Source organism: Bufo bufo, chromosome 3 (assembly GCF_905171765.1).
Source record: "Bufo bufo chromosome 3, aBufBuf1.1, whole genome shotgun sequence".
In the NCBI taxonomy this organism is placed as follows: Eukaryota; Metazoa; Chordata; class Amphibia; order Anura; family Bufonidae; genus Bufo; species Bufo bufo.
The window spans coordinates 631838018-631864653 of record NC_053391.1 but is presented as its reverse complement, the minus strand read 5'-3'; the positions used below and the strand labels follow the sequence as shown (position 1 = coordinate 631864653).

The 26636-nt window shown below is 44.4% G+C and overlaps 1 protein-coding gene across 1 annotated transcript; it reads left to right on the top strand.

Moving 5' to 3' along the window:
- Positions 1 to 5083: 5083 nt before the first annotated feature.
- On the top strand, positions 5084 to 19603 carry LOC120994122 (arachidonate 5-lipoxygenase activating protein). Its single transcript, XM_040422579.1, has 5 exons — positions 5084 to 5236; positions 13092 to 13191; positions 15157 to 15227; positions 16287 to 16368; positions 19384 to 19603. The coding sequence occupies exons 1-5, from the start codon at positions 5167 to 5169 to the stop codon at positions 19544 to 19546; spliced, it is 486 nt and encodes a 161-aa protein (XP_040278513.1). The 5' UTR covers positions 5084 to 5166; the 3' UTR covers positions 19547 to 19603.
- The last annotated feature ends 7033 nt before the right edge of the window (positions 19604 to 26636 follow it).

Below are 26636 nucleotides of genomic sequence, written 5' to 3'. Positions count from 1 at the left end.
TCCTGGTCACTGCAAGAGCAGAAGAGAGGTGAGTATTTATTTTTTATTTTTTGTATGTACACTAAGTCAGGCAGGACCAGGGGCACTACGGGGATGGGGGAACAGTACTATAGATAGAGAAAGGGGCCCCTAATATATACAAATAATACAGAGGGGGCATAATGTATACAAATAATACAGATGGGGCATAATATATACAAATAATACAGAGGGGGGCATTATATATAATAATAATACACAGGGAGCCATTATATATACTAATAATAAAGAGGGGGCATTATACCGGCATATCTAATAATACAGAGGGGGCGATCATATATTCTAATAATACAGAGGGAGCCATTATATATATTAATAATACAGAGGGGGCATTATATATCTAATAATACAGAGGGGGCATTATATATCTAATAATACAGAGGGGGCCATTATATATCTAATAATACAGAGGGGGCCATTATATATACAAAAAATACACAGGAGACCATTATATATTCTAATAATACAGAGGAGGTCGATATATAAAATAATAATACATAGGGGGCTATTATATATCCTAATAATACAGAGGGGGCTATTAGTTATATACTAATATTACAGAGGGGGCCATTTGTAACCTGTAATATATTCTTTTAAGCCCCCGCTTTACTTCTTAGGGTGGTCTCAATGACTGACCGCCTTCCCTATGTGTATACATGCAGAAATGGAGAGTTTGATGAACCCACTTGAGAAGTCATATCATGTTTGCAACACTGTAAGAAAGGAAAAGGATGTATGCGGTCAATGAAGCTCCGGCTTAGCTAATACTAACATCCACAAAAGGAAGTTACAAAATCTCAGATGTACCGTATTTGTGAATCTTCTGGCTTTATAGCGCCTTCAGGCCTTGTATTGTCTGCTCCTGTGTCTTATATCTCATTTTATATATAAGTACACTATAAAACAAAGCATCAGTACAAGCAAACAAGCATTGTGCACTGAGATATATTGTATAGACAGTCTACAATCACATCGCCATGTACGGAGTAGCGTGGATTATAAACAGTCTATTAGCTCTGTACATGCTGCAGGTTCATGCAACAAAATAGAGGAACAGTACAAAAACAGGGCGAGAAGAGCCCCAGGAAGGGTGTCAGGAAATGTTTTCAGAGGAGGGAAGCGGCTAGCCCATGAAAATGATCTATCATCTACCCAGAGAATAGGTGAAAATATCATGGGGGTTCCAACCACTGGGACTCACCGCAATCACAAGAACAAGGAGTTCCCTCTCTGAATGGAATGGTAGTGTGTATGTTGGTCTACCTCTCCATTTACTTCTATAGGAGTGATCTAAGCAATGCTCCGTCAGTCCCAAGGTAGGTGAGTGGAGCAGTAGACCAAGGTCAATCTCGTTCAGAGAGGGGACTCCTCCTTCTCAGGATTGTGTGGAGTCCCAGCAATTAGCCTAGGTGATAAAACATTTTCATGGTATAATCCTTTTAACGTTAGTGACATTTTGAACTATACCTTTTTGTTAGAAGGGTCCCATAATGGTAATCTTATCACTGGAAGTCCTTCTTCTGGCACCCCAGCAACATATATCTTAAGAAGGCCAAAATTACTGATACAGTGGCAGGTGAAAAAAAAAAAAGACAAGCCATAATGTTATACACTAAGGGTACAGCCACACGGTCAGATTTCACATGTAGACTTGCATCCCGTTTTGCTCAGGTTTTTTAATTACCGTATTTTTCGCCCTATAAGACGCACCGGCCCATAAGACGCACCTAGGTTTTTGAGGAGGAAAATAACTAATGGTGGTCTGTGGATGACACTATTATGGGAAATCTGTTGAGGACACTGTTATGGGGGATCTGTGGGTGACACTGTTATGGGGGATCTGTGGGTGACACTGTTATGGGGGATCTGTGGGTGACACTGTTATGGGGGATCTGTGGGTGACACTGTTATGGGGGATCTGTGGATGACACTGTTATGGGGGATATCTGGATGGCTCTTATTGGGGTCTCTGGATGGCACTGTTATGGGGATCTGTGGATGACACTGTTATGGGGGGGATCTGTGGATGACACATATATGGCATCTTATGCTATGTGTCATCTACAGATCCCCCCATAATAGTGTCCCTGCGGTTTGAATGACCCCCAATACAGGGGGTGGGGGTCGCATCTGGATTTATAATGACAGCGGGGCCCGTGCAGTGACTGTATTCTACTACACGGGACCCGCTAACTGTATATAATCTTATCTATAATTGTAGGCATTGTTAATATATAAAAGTTCAGGGTAATCAGCGCCTGTATACCGTACTTACAAGCGCTCGTAGCAGAGAGGAGGGAGGAGGCAGGCCGGGAGGACGGGCGCTGGCAGCGTGAGTCACTACGTCATGCGCCCACGCCGCCTGCTTCATTAATAAAGTCACGTAGTGACTCACGCTGCCAGCGCCCGTCCTCCCGGCCTGCCTCCTCCCTCCTCTCTGCTGCGAGCGCTTGTAAGTACGGTATACAGGCGCTGATTACCCTGAACTTTTATATATTAACAATGCCTACAATTATAGATAAGATTATATACAGTGAGCGGGGCCCGTGTAGTAGAATACAGTCACTGCACAGGCCCCGCTGTCATTATAAAACCAGATGCCGGCCCCCAGCCCCTCCTCCCTCTCAGCTGATACACTCGCCGCGCGGCGTATCATTGAAAATTCTGAAAAATGCAGCATTCGCCCCATAAGACGCACTGCTATTTCCCCCCACTTTTGGGGGGGAAAAGTGCGTCTTATAGGGCGAAAAATACGGTACATTTTAAAGCCTTGTCAGATGTGGATCATAAAAGCAGAGAAAGTATAAAGGGCAGGTACGACTTCTCTCTTTTTGTGAATCCACTCGTAGTGTTGGCTTTAAAAACTACATAAAAAATTAACAAAACCTGCATGTGTGAATATATCCTTATTCAGGCTTGGAATGGCACAGCCAAATCCCCCAGTGGCCTAGAGGCCCACCCCCTGCACAAGTGGCACATGGCACAGAACACTGACTGCAGTACATACAGATGGGCAATGCACAGCATCTCAACTAGCCTGTGTTCATATAAAAACAGGGTGGATTATTTAACAAACTACCCACTCTATTATTATAGAGGCGATCAGGTGGCTGAGATGGCTTGCACGTCCAGTAGCAGGACAGGCAGCATACTCTTTCATCAGGAACCCGCCATCTTGAAGTTGCTGTAGGGGCCCCCATAATCAATCATCTTGTAGTGTCTTACTCAGTGGCGTACATAGAGAAGTAAGGGCCCCATAACAAGGATCAAACCAGGCCCCCACACAGGACAGAAGGGTTTCTGCTAGGTATGAGCGAACCCGGGGAAGTACGGGTTCTCCTGGTTCGGCTGAACTTCAGGTCAAAGTTTGGGTTCGGGACCCGACCTTGACCCCGAACCCCATTAAAGTAAATCAGGGGTTAAAAATAATAAACAAAACTCACCTCATCCACTTCATCGCGCAGCCGGTATCCTCTTCTTTCTTCTTTCTGCAGGACCTGCAAAAGGACCTGCAATGACGTCACCGCGCTCACCACGTGGTGAGCACGGTGACGTCACAGCAGGTCCTTCTTTCTTCATTCAGCAGGACCTGCGATGACGTCACCACGCTCACCAGGTCCTGCAGAAAGAAGAAAGAAGAGGACACCGGCTGCACGATTAAGTGATGAGGTGAGTGTTTATCATTATTTTTAACCCCTCAATGGCCATTTTATTTAGCATTCTGTCTTAAGAATGCTATTATTTTCCGTTATAACCATGCTATAATGGAAAATAATAAAATCACCCGAACAACGAACCCAAACTTCAGTGAAAAAGTCTGGGTTCGGGTCCGGGTACCCGAACTCGCAAAGTTCGGTACAAACCCGAACTTTGCAGTTCGGGTTTGCTCAACCCTAGTTTCTGCCTAAACCCTTTTTAATGACCCTTGGATCATTTTTCCTCTGCTTAATTTGCTAAAAGTTGTTCCTTTAGATGATAGAGTCCTGACCAAGTTTTCACCTCCAGTAGGAGACAAGGAGGAGATAATCCCAACTAAGACTGCCCCCCCCTCTTGCCCTGGGCCCCATAGCAGTCACATGGTCTGCCGCTATGATAGTTACACCACTGGTCTTACCGCTGTCTGCCACTGTGTGAGCAGATAATATTTGCATGTACTGTAGCTGTACAGTGGCCCCCAGGATAGATTTTTTACTGGTGGGTCCAAGGCACCGCAGTCTGACACTGCCCTTATTCTTCTCCTGTGATATGTGGGCTGGACCGACTTCCTGCCAAGGGAGAGGCAGAGCTAGTTAGAGCCGTTTCAGAGTGGTAGAAAGGAAAGTGAGGCATGAGGGAGCATGCAATCCATGTCACGCTTCTCCAGACCATGTGGACCGCAGAGGCAGCTCATCTAGGAGGAACAATGCTCCAGAGAGCCTGTGTATTTGTGTCAGCACAGTGATCAAGCAAACAAACTATTTAGACTCCACTGCAAGGTGAGGGAAAACACATTAAGACACCACCACCGCAGTTCAGGACAGGCATAGCAAGAAGACTGCATCATACATTGGACACATAAAGCCACAGGTGCCAGAGTACAGCCGTAGGAACGGGAATCAGGAGAGAGTCACTGTCAGCTAGCAAACTTCTGAGTGTCATCTTCTACCACATTGCCAGCTACCATACCTCATTATCTAGGAGGAGAAATTGCATTTTGTACGAACTGCTGCTGGATATGTCAGTAAAGAAAGACATTCTATAGTCTCTGCCTGGTTCCTTCACCTCACTTATTCATTGTACCAAAACCCAAGGAGCGACCCTCAGGCACCAAGGCCCAGGTGCGACCCCTACCTCTGCACCACCTAAAGGTGTTCCCTTGCTCTTTTGTGACTATTATAAAACATGATGTCTGTTAATAGCCATGTAATGTGTCGCAAGAACAGAAGAAAGGCCTGAGGTGTAATTTGTTTATTTTTTTTCGTTATGTGCAAACACCTCGGTTCCTCTGCCAGATCCTGAGCAGAGATACTCAATGAAAGATTAGAGAATGAACTTCCTCTATTTTTCTCTCTTAAAACCACAGTGTCTGCAGTGCACGGTAAAGCACTAGTCATTAGACAGCAAGACGTCAGCCACTGCCTTCTGAAAATGAATCAAGAAATCGTTGGAAATATTGTCCTCCTGGTAATTGTTACATTAATCAGCGTAATCCAGAACAGTAAGTAGATCGATGTCTTAAATCCCACGAATATCTTGGATGTAGTCCTTAAAGCCTTCATTGTCATTTTTTCAGTCCTTATCAGTCATAATCTAGGGCAGGGGTCTGCAAACTTTGGCACTCCAGCCGCTGAGAAACTCCAAATCCCAGTATGCTCCATTCCTTTCTAAGGGAATTTGGAGAAGAGCAGAGCAAGTATGCATGCTGAGGGTTGTAGTTTTGCAAGAGCTGGAGTGCTGGAGGTTGCTTACCCCGATCTAGGGGGATTATGAACGTGACTTTTGGTAAAATCTCACAATTCTGAGCAAATTCTAATTTTGTTTTCATAAATTTTGTCAAAATGGTGTCTATTGGTGTAGGTCATAGATATTGGATGCCTTCAGGCTACTTGTCATTTTCATAGGATGGACTTGAAGTTATCCAACAACTCAGTGTACGGATGAAATGAAATGATCTCCAGTGATCCAGACTCTGGCACAATAATGGTTCTTAAAGGGGTTGTCTCCCTTCAGCAAATGGCAATTATCTTGTAGACAAAGTTAATACAAGGCACTTAATGTTACAGGGTTACGACCACCCTTTAAGGGCTCGTTCACACGACTGTGTGAAGCCCGTGCTCGTGCTGTGGACCACAAATTGTGGTCCGCAATGCACGGGCACCGTCCGTGGGGCAGGCGCATGTGGATCATAGACCCATTCACTTGAATGGGTCTGCGATCCCTCCGTTACGCAAAAAAAATAAAAAATTTGCATGTTCTATCTATTTGCGGTGTGGAGGCACGGAACGGAACCCCAGAAAGCACTCCATAGTGCTTCCGTAGTTTTCCGTTCCGTGCTTCCGTTCCGCATCTCCGGATTTGCGGACCCATTGAAATGAATAGGTCCGCATCCGTGATGCGGAATGACAACGGAACGGTGCCCGTGTATTGCGGATCCGCAAATACGGTCGTGTGAACGAGCCCTAATCCAGCAGTGGTGGGCGTGTATGCACATTATAGAAAAAAACACTGGCCTCTCTGGTGGTCAGGACCATGGGAGCATGCATAAACACAAATCCTGTCCCGGCCACCTCAAATCTGCTCTGCATAGCATAATGCGATGGAAAAATGAATAAAGACAGCAAAGGAGACAATATGGACAATCACAATACATTAGTAAGTGGCTAGTATTAACTTTCTCTATAAATGCCATTTGCTAAAGTGAGACAATTACTTTAATTAACCCCTTCAGGACGAAGCCATTTTTCACCTTAAGGACCAGGCCAAATTTTGGAAATTTGACATGTGTTACTTTATGTGGTAATAACACTTTTAATTATCCAAGCCATTCTGAGTTTGTTTTCTCGTGACACATCGTACTTCATGACAGTGGTAAATTTGAGTCCATATATTCCACCTTTATTCATTAAAAAAATCCCAAATTTTAAGAAAATTTGGAAAAATTCGCAATTTTCAAAATTTCTGTTTCTCTGCTTTTAAGACAAATAGTGAGTGATACCTCATAAAATAGTTCATATTTTACATTTCCCATATGTCTACTTTTGTTTGCATTATTTTGTGTCATTTTATTTGTTTTGGATGTTAGATGGATTAGAATTTTAAAGGACCAATTTAGTTATGAAAGTCACTTTATGAGGCTTACATAATAGAAACCACCCATAAATGACCCCATTATTGAAACTACACCCCTCACCCTTTAGGTGTTCCACAAGAAAGAAAGGAAAATAGAGGATGCATTTAAAAATGTCAGACTGCTGTATGGGCACATGGCAGGGTGCAGAAGGGAAGGAGCAACATGGATTTTGGAGGACAGATTTCACTGGGATAATTTTAAGTTGCCATGTCACAGTAGAAACTCCCAAAAGGTGACCCCATTTTGGAAATTACGGTGACAGTTTTATTGGTACTATTTTGGGCTACGATTTTTGATTGCTCAATATCATGCTTTTTGTGAGGCACGGTAAAAAAAAAAAAAAAGGCTGTTCTGACACTGTTTTTCGTTTTTTAAGACGTCCACCTAAGGGAAAGATCATGTGTTACTATTAAAGAGCAGGACGTGATGATACCAAATACCGTCTTTCCCCGAAAATAAGACATCCCCCGAAAATAAGACCTACCTCTAGTTTTGCCTCTTGCTGAAATATAAGGCATCCCCCCGAAAATAAGGCCTCCCTGATAATAAGGCCCCCCGGAATATAAGGTCCCAGAAGTTACTGCAAGGCATCTGACTCCTCCCGATCGTAGCGGCGGGCGCCGCCGCGCAGCTCACTGATTGGCCGCAGCACAGCCAGAGCTGTTCAGGCGGTGCGAGGTCTCTTTAAATCAGAGAGCCTGCGCCACTGCCAGGACAAGCTGCCGCCTGCTGCTCGGTCTGCCCTGACGGAGTCTGGCTGACTCACTGTCTAAATGTGAGTGAGTTGCGCAGGGCAGGAATCGGGCACATTGTGTGGAATCTGGCCGGCACGGACATACAGGGGTGACTGAGGTATGGGGGGGGGAATGTCTGATAAAGTGGTGGGGGATGTCTGGTGAAGGTGGGAGGGGGGAGAGACTAAATAATCCACTGTCCGCTGGCACAGGGGAGGGGGATCACTTAAAATGACACGGGGGGATCAGAGGGGGGAATCAAAATGACACAGGAGGATAAGAAAGGGTACTAAAATTGTAATCTTCCCTCAGATTCTCCTGTGTCATTTTGATTCTCCTCTCTGATCCCCCTGTGTCATGGAAAAATAAGACATCCCCTGAAAATAAGACCTAGCGCATCTTTGGGAGAAAAAATTAATATAAGACACTGTCTTATTTTCGGGGAAACAGGGTATATATATATTTATTTATTTTTGCTTCCCTTTTACATAAAGCAGATGTAGACTGTGATATTTTTATAGAGCTAGTCGTTACAGATGCAGCGATACCTAATATGTCTATTTTTATTTTATTTATTTCAGCCTGGGGGCTGGGTCTCACAGGCTTCCGTGCATGGCAGACCCCGAAGGTCTTTGCATTGATCACGGTCAGCGTTGATCATGACATATAAAAGGTTAATATAAGGGTTAATCAAAGGGTTTTACAGCGATGCGGGCGGATACCGCAGGGTCCCAGGTGTCAGTCAAAGTCACATTGATTGGGCGCGCACAGCTCCTGTGCCTGCCCGATCATCATGACATACTAGTATGTCGAATGTCACCAAGGGGTTAATAAAAAAAGCCAATGGTTTAACAGATGACAACCCCAGTTGGATCTGACATTGGAGCCAATCACCTGTTACTAGAGTTGTGCAGATGGTGGAGCGACCCCCACCCGCCCTTACTTTCCCCCGCCAAGACATATTCAGAACTGTTATTTTTTGTTGCTGTTGTTGCCCTCCTGTGTGCAACATTTTTTCCCTCAGTTTGCCAAAGGGTTTGCAGCAGAGGCCGATTTTGGCAGGAGCGGGAAATATGCTGCAAAATAAGACTGCTTTCAAAAATAGAAGCGTTAATAGTTTCTTTTTATCAATTAACAAAATGCAGAATAAACGAACAAAAGTGAAATCTACATACAATTATCATTTGGTGTGACCACCCTCAAAACAGTATCTGCTCTCCTAGGTACTTGCAAACAGTTTTTTTTTGTTTTTGTTGAAGGAACTCAACAGGGAGGTTGTTCCACACATCTTGGAGAACTAACCACAGATCTTCTGTGGATGTAGGCTTGCTCAAATCCTTCTGTCTCTTCCTGTAATCCCAGACAGACTCCATGACGAGATCAAGTCTTTGTGGGGGCCATATCAACACCTCCAGGACTCCATGTTTTTGTTTAAACTGAAAATAGTTCTTTATGACATTGGCCGTATGTTTAGGGTTGTTGATCTGCTGCAGAATAAATTTAAAGAGGACCTTTCACTACAATAAAAAATGTAAACTAAGCATACAGACATGGAGAGCGGCGCCCAGGGATCCCCCTGCACTTACTATTATCCCTGGGCGCCGCTCCGTTCTCCCGGTATAGCCTCCGGTATCTTCAGATTTTCGGTTCAACTGGGAGGAGCCTGCCGGCGTCTCCTTCTCCCAGGCTGTAGCGCTGGCCAATCGCAGCGCTCAGCTCATAGCCTGAGAGGCTCCACCCAGTTGAGCCGAACATATGAAGATACCGGAGGCTATACCGGGAGAACGGAGCGGCGCCCAGGGATAATAGTAAGTGCAGGGGGATCCCTGGGCGCCGCTCTCCATGTCTGTGTGCTTAGTTTAGATTTTTTATTGTAGTGAAAGGTCCTCTTTAAACTATTAACACTGTCTTTAAAATCATTCTTACTTTGTAGCATTTTTTTCCACTTTTGCACACTACTGTATATATATGGTATCATGACTGTAGCGCATAATATGTTATTTATTTCACGCATTGCACAGGTTCTCACAGCATAATTTATCTGCCTGCGCCCATTTAATATGGTAATGGGTAAGGACAGCTTTGGGCAGCATGATTGGTGTAGAGGCCTATATTGTAGAGGCCCTGGTAGTGTGAAATCACATAGGCGTAGGGACACCACATTGCTCCTGGACGGCCGAGATAATTCGTCTTTACACTACAAATTTTGGGCATGATCAGTGAGTGCTGAATGCCCCAGTATAGGCCAGGTCGTGATGGAGAAGCACCACAGCAGAACAGGAGCAGGGTTGCCAACCGTCCAGAAATTTCTGGACAGTCCGTAAAAATAAGCAATTTTTTTCCTGTGTCTGTGAAAAAAAGTGATGTGTTCGTGATTTTTTGGGAGGCTGGTGGTACTTGACTAGATTTTTTTTGTGGACAGAACTCATTATTAGCATTTACTGTGAGCTGTACAATGATGGTAGTTATCAGTATATTGAGCTATAGACATGGATCACTTAGAAATTTTTATCATTTCCAATTTGTCCGTAAAAAATGTTGTCTGTCCGTAATTTTGAGATAAGTTGTCAGGAAAAAAGAAAAATTGTGGTTGGCAATCCTGAACAGGAGCCAACAGCAAGTTGAGTTTCCAGGATGTCTCCCGACTCAGATCCATCAAGCAGCCATAAAGCATGAGACTAGCGAGTCTCTTTGTGGGTGGAGTTGCCTGAGGGCTACCTTGCTAGAGTCGACTCGCTGCATGTGACCCCGACCAGTCAGGAGATATTGCATGTCTGAGGAAAGACCTAGTGTTCTCTGAATCAGGGATGACATCAATATATCAGAGGAAATCCACCATTGCCTGCCTCACCCATCTCAATTATGGGAGAGGTCATGTGATCTGTTCTCAGTTGTGCAACATATAAAGACTGGGCTTCTCTGTGGAGATGATGTATCCCTCTGGGGCTGTAGTGCACGCCTCCATTAGTGCCATGATATCAGTAAAGTTGTGTTGCGCTTTAACTGTATCTGCGTTATTCTCTTTCGACACAAAGTGACGTGTCCCCAAAACCTCATATTTGGCCATTCTCCAGCGTATGTTACACAATCATGGCAACTGACATAATATGTAGACGTGCTGTAATGTTTAATAAACTGAGCTGAGCCTTCATCTTCCTATAGATATGACCCATATGTCTAAAATATCAATACACCTTAATTAGCTTTTATAATGCTTATTATCTGTTCTTTATTGCAAACGGATTCGTCCTGAAACCCGACAACCCCTTTAACTCTTATGTGAATTACATCTATATGTAAACCACATGTAAAATATATGCAAATGGTGCTTGAGCTTCCTGGTATCCGAAAGACAAAAAAAGTTATATGTGGCATAGGTTTGATGTTTTTGTGAAAGGACTGCCAAAAGATGCATTACATTTATAAAGAGGCATAAGCCTCTTAAAGGGGTTCTCTCACTTCAGCAAATGGCATTTATCATGTAGAGAAAGTTAATACAAGGCACTTACTAATGTATTGTGATTGTCCATATTGCCTCCTTTGCTGGCTGGAATCATTTTTCCATCACATTATACACAGCTCGTTCCCCTGGTTACGACCACCCTGCAATCCAGCAGCAGTGGATGTGCTTGCACAAAAAAACACTTGCCTCATGGCCACATAGGAAAAAAAAAGGATTAAATTAACCCTTAAAGGTGTTCTCTGGCAATAGTGAGAATTCCCAACAGACAGCCTCTTTGACCCAAAGATTCCACAGCAGCCACATTACCACTGAAGCCAGTCGTTGGCTGCAGCGGCGCATGTCACCATGCCCATGGGCGCCGGATATCAACACCGCGGGGAGTGGAACATGTTTAAACCGGCAGCCGTGCGGAGGACCCTAGCTGCGGGGAGCAGGTAAGTATGAATCTTTGGATCAGGAAAGTAGGCCAGAGCATTGCCACTAAGTCTCCATACACAGCTGGTCTCCTCAAAGGGGTTTTCTGGGATTTTAATATTGATGACCTATCCTCAGGATAGGCCATCAATATCAGATCGGCGGGGATGCTGGGTTAGCTGGTTGAAGAGAAAGCAGTGTTAGTGTGAGCACAGCTTTCCATTCATTGTTTACCTGCTCACCGTCGACATCGCAGCGGTGCAGGTGTAATTACAGCTTAGCCGTCCCATTCACTTCTATGGAACGGCTCCTTCCTATACACTTGAATACTACAGAGCCGTCCCATAGAAGTGAATGGGATGGCTTCTTGTAGTTACACCTGCTCACTGCTGCGATGTCGACAGAGAGCAGGTAGACAATGAAGGGAAGGCAGCGCTTGCACAAGCGCAGCCTTCTCTTCAACCAGCTGATCTGATATTGATGACCCATCTTTAAAATCCCGGAAAACCCTTTTAATGCTGGAATGATGATGCTTTTCAGCCAAACTTTTGGCCCTTGAACAATTGGTTTGGTCCGACATTTCCCTACATGACTTGGACATCATATCCATCTGCATGGGAGTAGCTCATATGGTCATAGAGTGAGATTTCAAGGGGGCAACTCCTCTATGACGTCCATATTCCGCTATCAATGTATAGAGATGGTGGTGTCTTCAGATAATCCTATTAGCAGTGCAGAAACATGACTGATGCCTGAAACTTATGACCGACTGAATTCAAGAGAGTGGTAATTTAAGGCCAGACCACACACGAGTGAGTTCAATGCGAGAAACTCACAGAGTGTTTCAGTGTGAAGTCTCATTCTGACCTCCGCTCCTCTGACAGGATCGCACGGCATTATAATGATTTATAATGCTCTGTAACCCTTATGCCATATTCACACAGTCAGCATTCGGTCAGTGATTTCCATCAGTGATTTTGAGCCAAAACCAGGTGCGGCTCTAAACACAGAACAGGAGCAGATCTTTCCCTTATACCTTATGTCTGTGGAGGCTCCAATCCTGATTTTGGCTTACAATCACTGATGGAAATCACTGACAAAAACTGACGTGTGAATGAGGCTTTAGAGTCCTGGAATCTATTGTATTACACTGACAGCATTATGTCATTGTAATTCAGTAGATTCCAGGACTCTCAGGGTCACACTCACATTATATTGCTGTGCGATCCTGTCAGAGGAGCATAGGTCAGAACAGGACCTGGCACTGACACACAAACTCGCTTGTGTGTGTCCGGCCTAAGAGGTACTCCGATCGGATAGATGTGGACTTTGAATGGCCTACATTATGATTAGGGATGAGTGAACTTGTGTTTTCAAGTTCGGTGTACAAGGTTCGGGTTATCTAAGAATTCCGTTATGTATTCCGCTATGGTATGGTCCGTGGTATCGGAATCCATAACGGAATTCTTAGATAACCCAAACCTTGTACGCCGAACTTGAAAGTTCGTTCATCCCTAATTATGGTACATACAGGACTCAGCTGAGCTAGCTTTATAAAACACTGGTAATGACAATGTAATGCTAATGTCAGTTTTTTCTTTCCACGTTTCAGTTTCTTTTGCATTTAAAGTGGAACATGAATCCAAGAACCTGCATTCCAAGAGCTTCCAGAGAACCGGCTCACCGGCCTTCGAGAAAGTGTACACAGCCAAGTAAGTCTATCCACATGGGACGGAAAATACAGCGGAAAGTCTGCCGAGAATTTTTGCTGCCTATTCAAAGCAAAAAGCCGCAACAAAAACCACATGAATTACATGCGTTTTATGCCACAGAAATATGTATTTCATCCTCTCCATTGCAAAAGGTGAAACCCATGAGAGAGCTCCTCAGCGTAAATTCACATTCGCACCGCAGATCAAGTTAAGCTGCTGATCTTTCCACCCAGCATGTGGATTTCTTAAAAACGAATCTGCTTCGTTGGTACTGTGCGATCCTGTACGGCGGCACATCTAAACGTAGCATTATAAGCACGAGAGATTCATTGCAGGTCTATGAAGTCCATTCATATCTGGATATGGACATATTGGATAAAGTTGAAAAAAAGGGTTCCTGTTAGGTTTCTTTATTGTTTGAATCAACAATGATTGGCTTAATTTTTTTTTTTCATATTTACGCCACTTTCCCCACACAGCAGTGGTTGATCGGATGTGTCAGATTTCAAAATGTCCAATTCACAGGTCTGCAAAATATTTTTTTTCAAGAGCTGTTTTGCTTATTCCACGTAATATTAAGGTTTTTTGGTGCCCTGAATCCGAAAATGACCTCCATTTTGTCATAGGACATCACGTTTCCTGACAATTGTTTACCTGCAAATAACAATAAAGGGCCAAGAAGAGAACTAGGGAAATAGAATTTTTTCCCCCCTAAAACTTGCTTAGTTTATGTATATATTGCTGACCATCAGATTTACAGTGCTATATTTTTTTTTTCCATAACTCGGACAACCCCTTTAAGGTTTTTTGGGCATTTTATATGTTAAATGCACTTATGTGAATTAATTAATAGTAATTTGGACTTTAAATTTGGTTAAAAACCCATAATATAAAAAAATACCAATTATTATTATTTTTTTAACAATTTGAAGACAATTTAGCATTTTGGGGCAAATCATGACGTCTAGGAGCTTTTTCAATATTTAATTTGTTTTCAGCACACCAAAATACATGGAAATTAGATGAAAATAATCAAACAGCTTTTTAGTCGCAGACCTAATTATTCATCCCAATGTGAGATATTCCAGTGGTAGAAGCTTGTCTGTCTCTCCCCATTGAAACAACATGCACTCTTAGCCAGGTCAAGCATGCATATTTATGGGTCAGTAGGAACTGCTGTCAGGAGAGCTATCTTAGGCCCCATGCATGAGGCCGTGGTGCCGCCGTGCCCGAAGTTGCGAAGTGCAAACTCCGGGTCCACAAAACACAAACACACCGGCAGTGTGCATTCTTCACTGCGGCGTGGACCCATTGACTTCAATGGGTCTGTGATCTGCAAGATGTGGCGAAAGATAGGACATGTTCTACCTTTTGCAGTGCGGAGGCACGGATCCGGAAGCCCACGGACGGGCTTCTGTGTGTTTTTTCGGGTCTATGTCTTCACTCTGCAAAAGATAAAACATGTCCTATCTTTTGCCGCATCATGTGGATCGCGGACCCATTGAAGTCAATGGGTCCGCATCGCAATGCAGAGTGCACACGACTGTTGTTTGCAACACGGGCGTGTGCATAGGGCCTTAAGGTTATAGGGACCTTAAAAGGTTATTCGGTTAAGAAGAAGTTAACCTCTATTCACAGGATAGGTGATAACCATTAAGTCAGTGGCGGTCTGACCACTGGGAGTTTCTGGTAGAGCGTGCGCACTGCCCTCCATTCATTCCTTAGGGGACTGCCGGAGATAGCCAAGTACAGCACATGGCTACCTCCAATAGTCCCATAGAGATGAATGGAGGGGTAGTGTGCATGCTCGTCCAGCTGCTCCATTTATTTTTAGGGGTACAGGGCCCCATTCTCATGGATAGGGGATAACTTCTTCTTACCGGCATACCCCTCTAGGTTTTATAGTGTTTGAGGAGTATACAGTTTATTCACACATTTTGGATGCTTTTTTCTTATCTTTTCCAGCCAAAACTGCATAGATGCCTACCCTACGTTCCTAGCCATGCTGTGGTGCGCTGGTATCCTCTGCAGCCAAAGTAGGGAGTTTACATTTTTCTAAATGGACTGTTGTGGGTTAATAAAGGTTTGCATGTAATGTCCCCTGTACAAGGCCCAAAAAGTCTAATGTTGGAAATGATTGTGAGGGCACAACCTCATTCAGCTAAAAATGTGCGGCAGGCCTCTTATCATCCTTGGATACACAAGGCATATCATCACTGGGCCCCATTATCATAGACATTTTTTTAGCAACACTTGTCCTGATGAGAGTTGTGAGCCGGGTCTAGGCACTACATTTTATGACACCGTGTAGTAGCGCTGTACAATGCAGAGGTGTGGACACACAGCAATGAAGCAGAGCTGAAGCACACCTAAACCAGCTGAGCTGTAGTAGCGCTGTACAATGCTGAGATGTGGACAAACAACGATGAAACAGAGCTGCGGCATATCAAGAGCAGAGCTGTAGCAGTGATATACAATGCAGCAGAGCTGGAATAGTGGAAAGTCCATTGTAACAGATCTGGATGTAGGAGAGATGATGTAGCGGCAGGACTGATGTAGCAGGGATGGAATAGTGTCTTTAATATATTGTCTAATAGTTGTCTTTAATATATTTTGCTGGTATTGTTTGTGTTATTTTGGATATATAGTTCAAAAGGATTGGTGATATGGAGGTAATTTTTGGGTTGGTTCTCATTTGAATCGTTTTTTAAGTCTAATGTAGCAGAGCTGGATGTAGCACTGTTGATGTAGAGGAAGAGCCAATGTAGTAGGGCTGAAATAGTGGTAAGTCCAATGTAGCAGAGCTGGATGTAGCACTGCTGATGTAGTAGATGGCTTGATAAATGTTTTTTGAGGTTGAGGTGATAGGAGATGGAAAGGGCTTGGATTTGTGGTCTAGAAGAATAGGAGGCAAGGGTGTAGATAAGGTGGTAATTAGAGACAGCGGGACATGTGCTCCAAGTGCCATGGGGTTGCAACAAGCCAGTATGCAAAAAAATTATAATTTTGATAATTCCGTGTGCATTTTTGGACGTTGATGCTATTCCACAGCACTGAAGCTGCTTTCTGACCCTGTGTTTCCATGTGTTATCCAGCCCCTGCAGCCTTCGCTGGCCTCATGTACCTGTTTGTTCGGCAGAAGTACTTCATCGGTTACCTAGGAGAGAAGACACAGAGGTATGATTTGCTATCATTTCCATAATGTATAAGAAACTTTTTCAATTTTACATTTTCACTGTTAAATGAAACAATTTCACATTTTCCATCAATTTTGCAGCAATCCATAATTGAATCTCAGGATAATTCTCCTGCTTCAGTCAGACATAAAGCGGTGAATACTTTTATTAAAGTGCAAAATGTCATTTAAATCATGGCAATCTTCAATAATAAGCTTGCAAAATACGGTAGCCAAAAGTAGAGCAAATGTTACTTCCCTTAAAGGAGAATTCTAGTCAGAATTAGTCTACAGATAGGGAAGTTAGAAGATCACATTGGACGGAGTGTTTAGCGTTCAGTTCCCAAAATGCACTCTGTAAAGTATCCATACCCCTTTAGGACTGCACAGGCAATCTCCAGCAGTTATACAAAGCAGCACTAAATTCATGTTTTTCTTTTCTATAAAGAGAAAATCTACTTAAATGTGTTTTTTCCATGTGTAATAGAGACATGGCATCAGATCACATCTGTGCAGTGGCTGTGATCATATCTCCCCTATGTACAGAACTATGAGTCCAAACCCCTTTGATACCATTAGACATTGCATTCTAAATGAAGGGTGTTTGAGTTCAGCGGTTCCATGCTTAAAATGCCTTGTCTAAGATATCCAATACGAGAACCTTCTGAACAGTGTTGAAGGGGTTCTGGTTCTGTAATTAGTGTTGAGCGAAGTTCTCTAAAATTCGATTTGGCTGCTTCACCGAATCAAAAAAAAACAAAAAACACTTCGGGAAGAAATACTTCGTCACAAAGTGCATTTCTTTGTAAGTAGTGGGTGCAATGACAGGGAACGGCGGCCCCCCTCATCATTGTACCCCTCAGATGCTGTGTTCATTGCTGATAGAGGCATCTGACATTAATATTTAAGTGTATAAGAAAAAATGTAAAAAATCATACTTTTAATCACGAAGAGCTCGCCACCGCCCTCTTGATTGAAGATCCAGCTCGAATTCTCTCACGGCCCAGGATGACGTCATCACGTCGTCCAGCATGGCGACGTCATACGTGACTGCGCTTGGGATTTAATGGGATTTTCAAATCAAGATTGCGGCGGAGGGCTCTTCGCATTAAAACGGATGAGGTGAGTATAATTTTTTCAATTTTTTTTACCCCATTTCATGGAAAATCGATTTGTTACCACGAAGCACAAGGAAATTCAGCTTTACGGGAAAACAAATTTGCTCCTTTATTCTGGACTTGGTGGAGGTCAAAGCTAAGACTTCACCAATCTGATCTTCTGACATGTACCTCTGCCATGTTAGAAGACATGTACTAGGGCATTTGGGCACCATATACAATGAGCCCCCAACATGGGACTCCCTCTATGAGCCACTGTAGAAAGCTACAGCAGAGTAGCTCTTGCACTGGCATACCCAGGTCATCCAAGCTTTATAAGGTCGACCATTTATTTCAATTACTGGTATGCATTGTTAAATTTTTCTTAAAGCGTACCTGAGTTTTCAAAAAATGTTTGCATAATGGCTGTTATTTTTTACACAATCATAACTGTGAAATAACAGGTCTTTTTGGGCTTCCCTAATGTCTCTTTCAACCATATTAATACCTGTTTCAGCTGCACAGCTAGATGCATTTCTCTCACAAGCAGGGAGTTTCTCCTTTCTATGGAATCTGCCAGCACTGTACTGCTGTGACGTCCTTTCCATTACTTTCCACTATTTTTTTTTTCAGCTCCGGAGCTTACAGAACAGATAATGAGGGGGAAATGACACAAACACTCCTATAATCTTCAAAAGCTGTGTAGAGGCAGTTCTTCCATCAGGCTCAGGATCTGAGATAGCCCCCATTTCCTGCGAGTTGTCTTCTCTGTTACAAGGGATGGCTCTTGCCTGACAATGGGCAGTGGACTGCAAATTAGGTGGAAGCGAGACCCCTAGTGGCCATGACTTTACAGCTTTTTTCAGGTGGATGCAGGCAGATTTTTTTTAATGAAGAAAATTAGAAATAATTCTAATTGCTAGTTACACCATTCTCTATTAAATGAAATTGTGAAAAAGTACAGTGACTCTTTAAAGAAAATGAAGGGACAGGCATGTCTCGCCCTAGCAATAACAGATGATAACTGTGGTTAAAGAGCCCATACACATTAGATGAATGTTTGCAGGAATGGCTGACCATCCAATGTATAAGGTGGTTCCCCAGCTCTTCCCTAGCTCTTATTCTCCTCTCTCTATTCAGAACAAAGGCACGCTAAGCCAAGCTGAGCATGCATGTGTATGTGGGTATGGCGTATGAAGCAAGACCCACACCAGTGAACTGATCAGTCTCCATGCAACAATCCCTTTCAAAAAGTACCTGTCAGCTCTCACAGTTGTAATAAATACTTGCATTCCCTACGACAAGGATAAGCAATGTCCGCCACTCCAGCTGTTGTGAAACTACATCTCCCGGCATGCACACTTACTCAGCTGTTCTTGGAACTCCCACAGGAATGGAGCACGCTGGGAGTTGTAGTTTCATAACAGCTGGAGTGCTGGTCCTCGCCCTCTGAAATAACAATGCTGGAGCGTATCTTCTTAGAACTCTGCATCATGTTGTTCCTCTTGTATTCCCCCTGGAAATGTATCAATACACTGACAACTGGGCATTACCATTCCCCTTGTCAATAGAGTTTGATACTATGCCTGAAAAGGGCTTATCTATAGAGAAACATCACAGGATATGTTATTGGATTAAATCCTGCTTCACTTTGCATCAAGATTTCAAGTGCTGTCTTCCTTCTTCTTTGCCAAAAGTCTGATACTGTCAGCACTGATTGGACAGTTAAAGAAGAATAATAATACCCAGTCGCCAATTGATTTATACATTTCCATGAGGAATAAAAGAGGAACAGCAAAATGCATAGCTGTAAAGATGACGCTTTAGTATTTCATGGAGAATTCATGCATTTACTAAACCAAACATGTCAGCATGTCAGATATTTCTGACCTTTTTACCATTATCTTTCTTGTTTTTTAGCACTCCTGGATACGTTTTTGGAAAACGCATCATATTTTTTCTGTTCGCCATGAGTCTGGCCGGGATCATCAATCATTACCTTGTCATCATCTTTGGAAGTGATATGGAGAATTATATAAGTGGACTCAGTAAGACCTTCACCCCTCTACTGCTCATACCGTAATTCTGATGATGGTTTAACTTTACATAATACTAAAATAAAGGCTTGCTTTATACATTATGGCGTAACATGTAAGATGTCAATGCGGGAGTCTGTAAGACGGGACAAATATCAATTCTTAGAATAAAGAAGCCTCACCAGTCTTCAGATGTACACAGTGAACCTTCTCTTTAAAGGGTATGAACACTTTTGCACTAAAATGTTCTTTTTTGCTCCATTGTATCCACATTTTTCTTCAAATGCAACTTTGCAAATAGTCTTGGTTAAAAATTTCCTTCCAACAGCTTTTATGCAGATCTAAATGTCTCCATGACTACAGACTACAAACAAACCCTATGTGTAGTCTGAGCCTATAGCCATCTGTAACCCCCGTCTCCTACTGTCTGTAGGCTAGAAGAAGAGGGAAAAGAGTAACACCTTGAGGCAATGAAATAGTTGGTTGCAAAATTTCACATAGCCTTGGAAGCTTTAACCAATATTCGGAGGCCACGTTCATGTTAAAGCCAATGTTTTCTAACTGTATCATTTTGTCGAAATGAAAAAAATAAAATCTAATTTTTAGGTTCCATTCACACGTCCGTAGTGTATTGCAATACACCCAGCTGGCACCCCCCATAGAACTGCCTATTCTTGTCCGCAAATGCAGACAAGAATAGGGCATGTTCTATTTTTTTCGGGAGCCGCGGACCGGAAAATCTGGGCCGCGCTCCGGAAATGCGGATTCGGACAGCACACTGTGTTCTGTTCGCATCTTTTCCGGCCCCATAGAGAATGAATGGGTCCGGATCCATTCCGCAATGTTGCGGAACGGATCCGAAACCATTCTACGGACGTGTGAATGGACCCTTAGGCCTGCCTGTCGAAATGATTTTTTGTACCTGGAGCTGCCAACACCTGGGTAGCCACTACCAGGGGGCCCGAGAGGCATACATATGGTCTCTGAGCCACTGGTTGAACACTAGTTCATGAAGTCTTAAATGGGTTGTCCGGGTTCAGCTCTCCATTTTCACCTAGCCAGCCCCCCTGATATGAGCATCAGAGCATTTTATGCTTGTTTGTTTATATTTTTTACACTGCTAGGCTTAGGCTTCGGCCTAGCAGTGAGGCCAGTGATGTCACCAGCACTGATGGGCTGTTTTACAGACTAGGGCAGCACTAAAGCCTGCCCATTAGAGCTGGTGACATCACTAGTGCCTCTGCCTAGCTTACCCTATGGAGAGCTCGGTACATCAGCGGATCTCCAGAAAAAGCCTTTGGCCTGCGAGATTTAGCGCAAGGCAAAGGAGAACATTGGAGCATGAAATTAAATGAAATGCTCCGATGCTCATATAAGGAGGGCTGCCTGGGTGAAAATAGGGGTATGGTCAGGTTCAGCTCTGAACCCGGACAACCCCTTTATTTAAAAAGTTTGTCTGCTTTAGGCAACTTTCACACAGTCAGTGTTTGACCAGTGATTGTGAGCCAAAACTGGTCAAAAACACAGAACTGGGGCAGATCTTTCCATTATACCTGATATCTCAGTAGGCTCCACTCCTGGTTTTGGCTCACAGTAACTGATGGAAATCACTGATCAAACACTGACTGTGTGAAAGCGCACTTAGACAACCTTTAACCAAAAGTCCTACTGGGGTGTAAATGGTTGGTGGTGCTTGTCTTATTCCCAGTTTCTTTCAGAGATAACCGCTGACCCCATGTCTAGAAGCCAGAATGGGCTGGGTGCATTATGGAAGATGCAGCCCACCCATGCAGTACCTGGATGGCTATTCATTTGAAATGTCTGGCTGGACCTGGCTTCCCCAAACATTACAGATGATCACCACAAGTTAGGAAAACCAAAACCAAAGCAAACTAAGTTGGCTGCCCGTTAAAAGTTGATTTTCTTAAATGGCTTTCATAATTACTACTTAAAATGTTATGTTAGATGTTTTCAAAGGTGAGGTCTGTGATCTGCCCCCCCCCCCCGCCCCCTCATTCACTACAATTAGTGAACTGTTTAACTTCAGGGTTCTCCAGGCACTTAAGGTGATCCATCCCTTGTACTATCTTGTGGAAGGAACATCATTTAATTAGTACTTACCCATCCTTCGTTGTCCCCGCTGCACTCAACAGACTGCGGACTCTTCTGTTCCGGACCTGGCTGGATGTGTGCCTTTCTCTTCCTGTTCAGCTCCATAATAGTAAATGTAGCTGAACAGGAAGAGAAGGGAGCAAATCCAGAGACGAAGAGCCCGAAGTGAGTGCGAGTGCAGTTGGCGGCATCTGCGGAGCGATGAATGGGTAAGTACCAATGTTCCCTTTAAGACTTTGCAGTTCCTTAGCAGAGCTGTTAGGCAGCTGGGTGATGTATTGTGAAAGGTGATCAATCTGTTAATAAAGGTGCATTCCCATGTAGCAACCATAGGGTAAACCTGCAACCATCATTTAAAGGGGTATTACCATCTCTGACTTTTCTGTGGATATATCATAAAGTCCAGTAGGCGTGGACTCTATCTCGAGAACAGAGCTTAATTTGCCTTCTGCAGTGTATGAGGTGGCCCCACACGTGTGGCTCTCTCCATGGGAGAATGGGACCTGAGGTGGGGCCTGCATCTATCGGACTCCTGTGGCTATGTCATAAAAGTCCTCCCTTCAGTCCAACACCATAAATAACAGTGATAACTCTGAGTAGAGATAATGTGGTAGGTGGTCATATCTCCTAAGTTTGAAAAAGCCTAAGTTGGGAAATTATCATTGGTGGCGCAAAATTTTTACCCTAAGCCACAGCTTTGACTCTACACAATGTTTATTTACACATGCCCCAATTCCGCCCAGCCCCCTTAGTGTCCCCACACAGTATGATGTCCCCTTAGTGTCCCCTTCACATTAGTTATGCCCCATTAGTATCCCCACATAGTAGTGATGCCCCCACATAGTAGTGATGCTCCCCCACAGTAGAATGCCTCGCTTAGTGGCCCCCAACTGAAATGCTGGCCCATGATGCAGTTTTGGAAGCCAAAACCAGGAGTGGTTTCCAAAAAGAGAAGAAGTCGTATCTGTCTTTTATACTTTCTCTCCTTTTATAATCCACTCCTGATTATGGCTTCCAAAACTGCATCAGGAAACCTGACCGTGTGGTCATAACCTAATAGTACTGAAGACTTTAGTGGAGAACTTTCTCAACATGTAGTTTCGGTACAGATGTCTTAGTATAGTCTATCCAGGGCCGGCTCCAGGTTCATGTGGGCCCTTGGGCGATAAATCCCAGTGGGCCCCCATGAGGCATTTTTTTACATTGACATGTCCCCCTGTGGCTCCTACACGGTATAATGACCCCCAGTGGCCCCTATACAGTATAATGACTACTAGTGGCCCTTCACACAGTATAATGACTACTAGTGGCCCTTCACACAGTATAATGAACCCCCAATTTCCCCCCCACACACTGTATAATGACCACCTGTGGCCCTGCATTCAGAATAATAACCCCCAGTCGCCCCCATTTAGAATAATGACCCCCAGTAGCCCCCACACTGGGGGAATACTGTATGGAGGGGGCTCTGGGGGTCATTATACTGAATGGAGGGTCATTGGTGATCATTACTAAATGGGGGACACTGGGGGTCATTATACTATGTAAAGGGCCCTCACAGTATAATGACCCCACAGTGGCCCTCCATTCAGAATAATGACCCCCAGTCGCCCCCACACTGGGGGTTATACTGTATGGAGGGGGCACGAGGGGTTATTATATTTAATGGGGGATCTGGTGGTCATTATGCTAAATGGAGGGTCAATGGGGATCATTATACTAAATGGGGGGCACTGGGAGTCATTATACTGTGTAAGGGGCCCTCACAGTGTGATGAATGACCCCCCAGTGGCCCCCTCACATACCTATCATTGCAGGGGAGCTGGTGGTCCTGTCATTCACTAACCGCAGCTCCCTGCGCTCCTTCTCTCCTCCGCTGCAGCAGTGAGCCAGGCCTGGAGGAGAGAAGGAGATGTGCAGTGATGGAGCTAGAACTGACTGGGCCCCACAGCAAAATTTAGTACGCCCCCCTCCCCCCCAATGTGGGTTCACATTACGTTTTTCCTATCGGTTTGATGTATACAAATGTGCAGCACTCCACGTTTTTGTATCCTGCAGAGTCAAGTAAAAAATGCAGACGTTAACGTATATGTTTTTTTACCATGGAACTGTATGGTGAACGGACGCCACTGTACGGCATCAGTCTGAGGCGTCTGTTAACGCATACATTTTTGATATACATTAAATGGATAGAAAAAATTTGATGTGAACCCAGCCCTAGTGTCAGAATAAGCACCAGTACACAGCGGAGCAACATGGTGGAGAGGGGAGGCCGCCATGTACTGACAGAGCGCTACCTGGTCCTGGTGTTCAGGGATGAGGACTGTGCTCCCCAAGGATCATTTTCTACTGGGAAATACAGGGCACAGTATAATACACTAGAATCTATATAATATAAAGATATTAGCCCCACCCCCGAATGATAATACAATTAGGTGGTCATTTATTATATAGAAATACGTCTATGTTAGGCGTATTTCTGACACAGATGTGGCGCAAGGGTCCTTAACACCGCAATCTGTATCTTTTCCCGCTCATGCCAGGTCTAAAAAAAGTGGTGTGGGCAGAAAGGGATACAGTTATGGCCATGCAGTTATTGGATACCACCGCCATATAGTGATAACACCGCCATACAATGATAAAACCACCATACAATGATAAAACCACCATACAGTGACCGGATAAGGCTACTTTCACACTAGCGTTCGGGGCTCCGCTTGTGAGCTCCGTTTGAAGGGTCTCACAAGCGGCCCCGAACGGATCCGTCCAGCCCTAATGCATTCTGAATGGACGCGGATCCGCTCAGAATGCATCAGTCTGCCAGCGTTCAGCCTCCGCTCCGTGAGCGGACACCTGAACGCAGCTTGCAGCGTTCGGGTGTCCGCCTGGCCGCGCGGAGGCAAACGGATCCGTTCAGACTTACAATGTAAGTCAATGGGGACGGATCCGTTTAAAGCTGACACCATATGGCTCAATTTTCAAACGGATCCGTCCCCCATTGACTTTCAATGTAAAGTCAAAACGGATCCGTTTGCATTATCATGAACAAACATGTTCATGGTAATGCAAACGGATCCGTTCTGAACGGATACAAGCGTTTGCATTATAGGTGCGGATCCGTCTGTGCAGATACCAGACGGATCCGCACCTAACGCAGGTGTGAAAGTAGCCTAAAAGGGTATAAGAGGGCACAGTACAGGGAATGACTAGGGGCACTGCACAGGGTGTGGTAGGAGGGCACAATGCAGGGTATAAAGGGGCACAGTACGGGGTGTGGGGCACAGTACGGGGTGGGGGGCACAGTCACATGACCCTGTGATGTTAGAAGGTCCTTATGGTGAATGCGGTTCAGATGCCACCATAATGAGAGGCAGAGGAGTGAGACAGGGGCCCGGGGCCCTGGATGGACAGGAGGGGTGGACACAGCAAGTAGGTGGAAGGGGCTCTGAGGGGGATTCATACAACAAGTAGGGGCAGGAAGTCTGTGCAGGGCAGCAATAAGAAGGTGGAACAGGAGCTCTGGATACATGAGGGAGGAAAGGAGACAGCAGGGGCTCCATGAGGATGAGATAGGACAGGATATGGGGGGGAGGGCAGGTGTCATGGAGACAAACTGCTTAATAAAACAGAGAAGAGACAGTTACAGTGCAGACTCACTCACAGACTGTCTCCACACTTCTCTGCTCCAGCTCCAGCCCTGCGGTCTCTCTCCAGTCTCCTCAGGCAGCGTGTGTCCTGTGTAGAGGGGGTGTGTCCTGTGTAGAGGGGGCGTGTCCTGAGTCTCTGCAGCTCAGAGGGCCCACCAGAGGGGTACTGCGTATGTGAAATGACAGCAGTGAGAGCTCCCATCTGTATTGATGGAAGTGCTCATAGCAGCTCAGTGGGCCCCCCCAGGAGCATTGGGCCCCGGCACTTGCCCGGGGATGCCGGGTTATGACGCCGGCCCTGAGTCTATCTACAGGTTGTATGTATAGGGACACATGCAAACTGGTATCTCAAACATGAACATCATTGACGATGACAATCTCTTTCTCATTTTTCTCCACAATAAAGACACTTAGTGTTATCAGCTAGTGCATGACATATACACTCACCTAAATAATTATTAGGAACACCTGTTCTATTTCTCATTAATGCAATTATCTAGTCAACCAATCACATGGCAGTTGCTTCAATGCATTTAGGGGGGTGGTCCTGGTCAAGACAATCTCCTGAACTACAAACTGAATGTCAAAATGGGAAAGAAAGGTGATTTAGGCAATTTTGAGCGTGGCATGGTTGTTGGTGCCAGACGGGCCGGTCTGAGTATTTCACAATCTGCTCAGTTACTGGGATTTTCACGCACAACCATTTCTAGGGTTTACAAAGAATGGTGTGAAAAGGGAAAAACATCCAGTATGCGGCAGTCCTGTGGGCAAAAATGCCTTGTGGATGCTAGAGGTCAGAGGAGAATGGGCTGACTGATTCAAGCTGATAGAAGAGCAACGTTGACTGAAATAACCACTCGTTACAACCGAGGTATGCAGCAAAGCATTTGTGAAGCCACAACACGCACAACCTTGAGGCAGATGGGCTACAACAGCAGAAGACCCCACCGGGTACCACTCATCTCCACTACAAATAGGAAAAAGAGGCTACAATTTGCACGAGCTCACCAAAATTGGACTGTTGAAGACTGGAAAAATGTTGCCTGGTCTGATGAGTCTCGATTTCTGTTGAGACATTCAAATGGTAGAGTCTGAATTTGGCGTAAACAGAATGAGAACATGTATCCATCCTCTGATGGCTACTTCCAGCAGGATAATGCACCATGTCACAAAGCTCGAATCGTTTCAAATTGGTTTCTTGAACATGACAATGAGTTCACTGTACTAAAATGGCCCCACAGTCACCAGATCTCAACCCAATAGAGCATCTTTGGGATGTGGTGGAACGGGAGCTTCGTGCCCTGGATGTGCATCCTTCAATCAACTGCAAGATGCTACCCTATCAATAGGGGCCAACATTTCTAAAGAATGCTATCAG

Coding starts and splice junctions, on each gene's coding strand:
- LOC120994122 (XM_040422579.1), top strand. CDS start 5,167: ATGAATCAAGAAATCGTTGGAAATATTGTCCTCCTGGTAATTGTTACA. Junction 5,237..13,091: donor AATCAGCGTAATCCAGAACA/GTAAGTAGATCG, acceptor TCCACGTTTCAG/TTTCTTTTGCATTTAAAGTG. Junction 13,192..15,156: donor GAGAAAGTGTACACAGCCAA/GTAAGTCTATCC, acceptor TATCTTTTCCAG/CCAAAACTGCATAGATGCCT.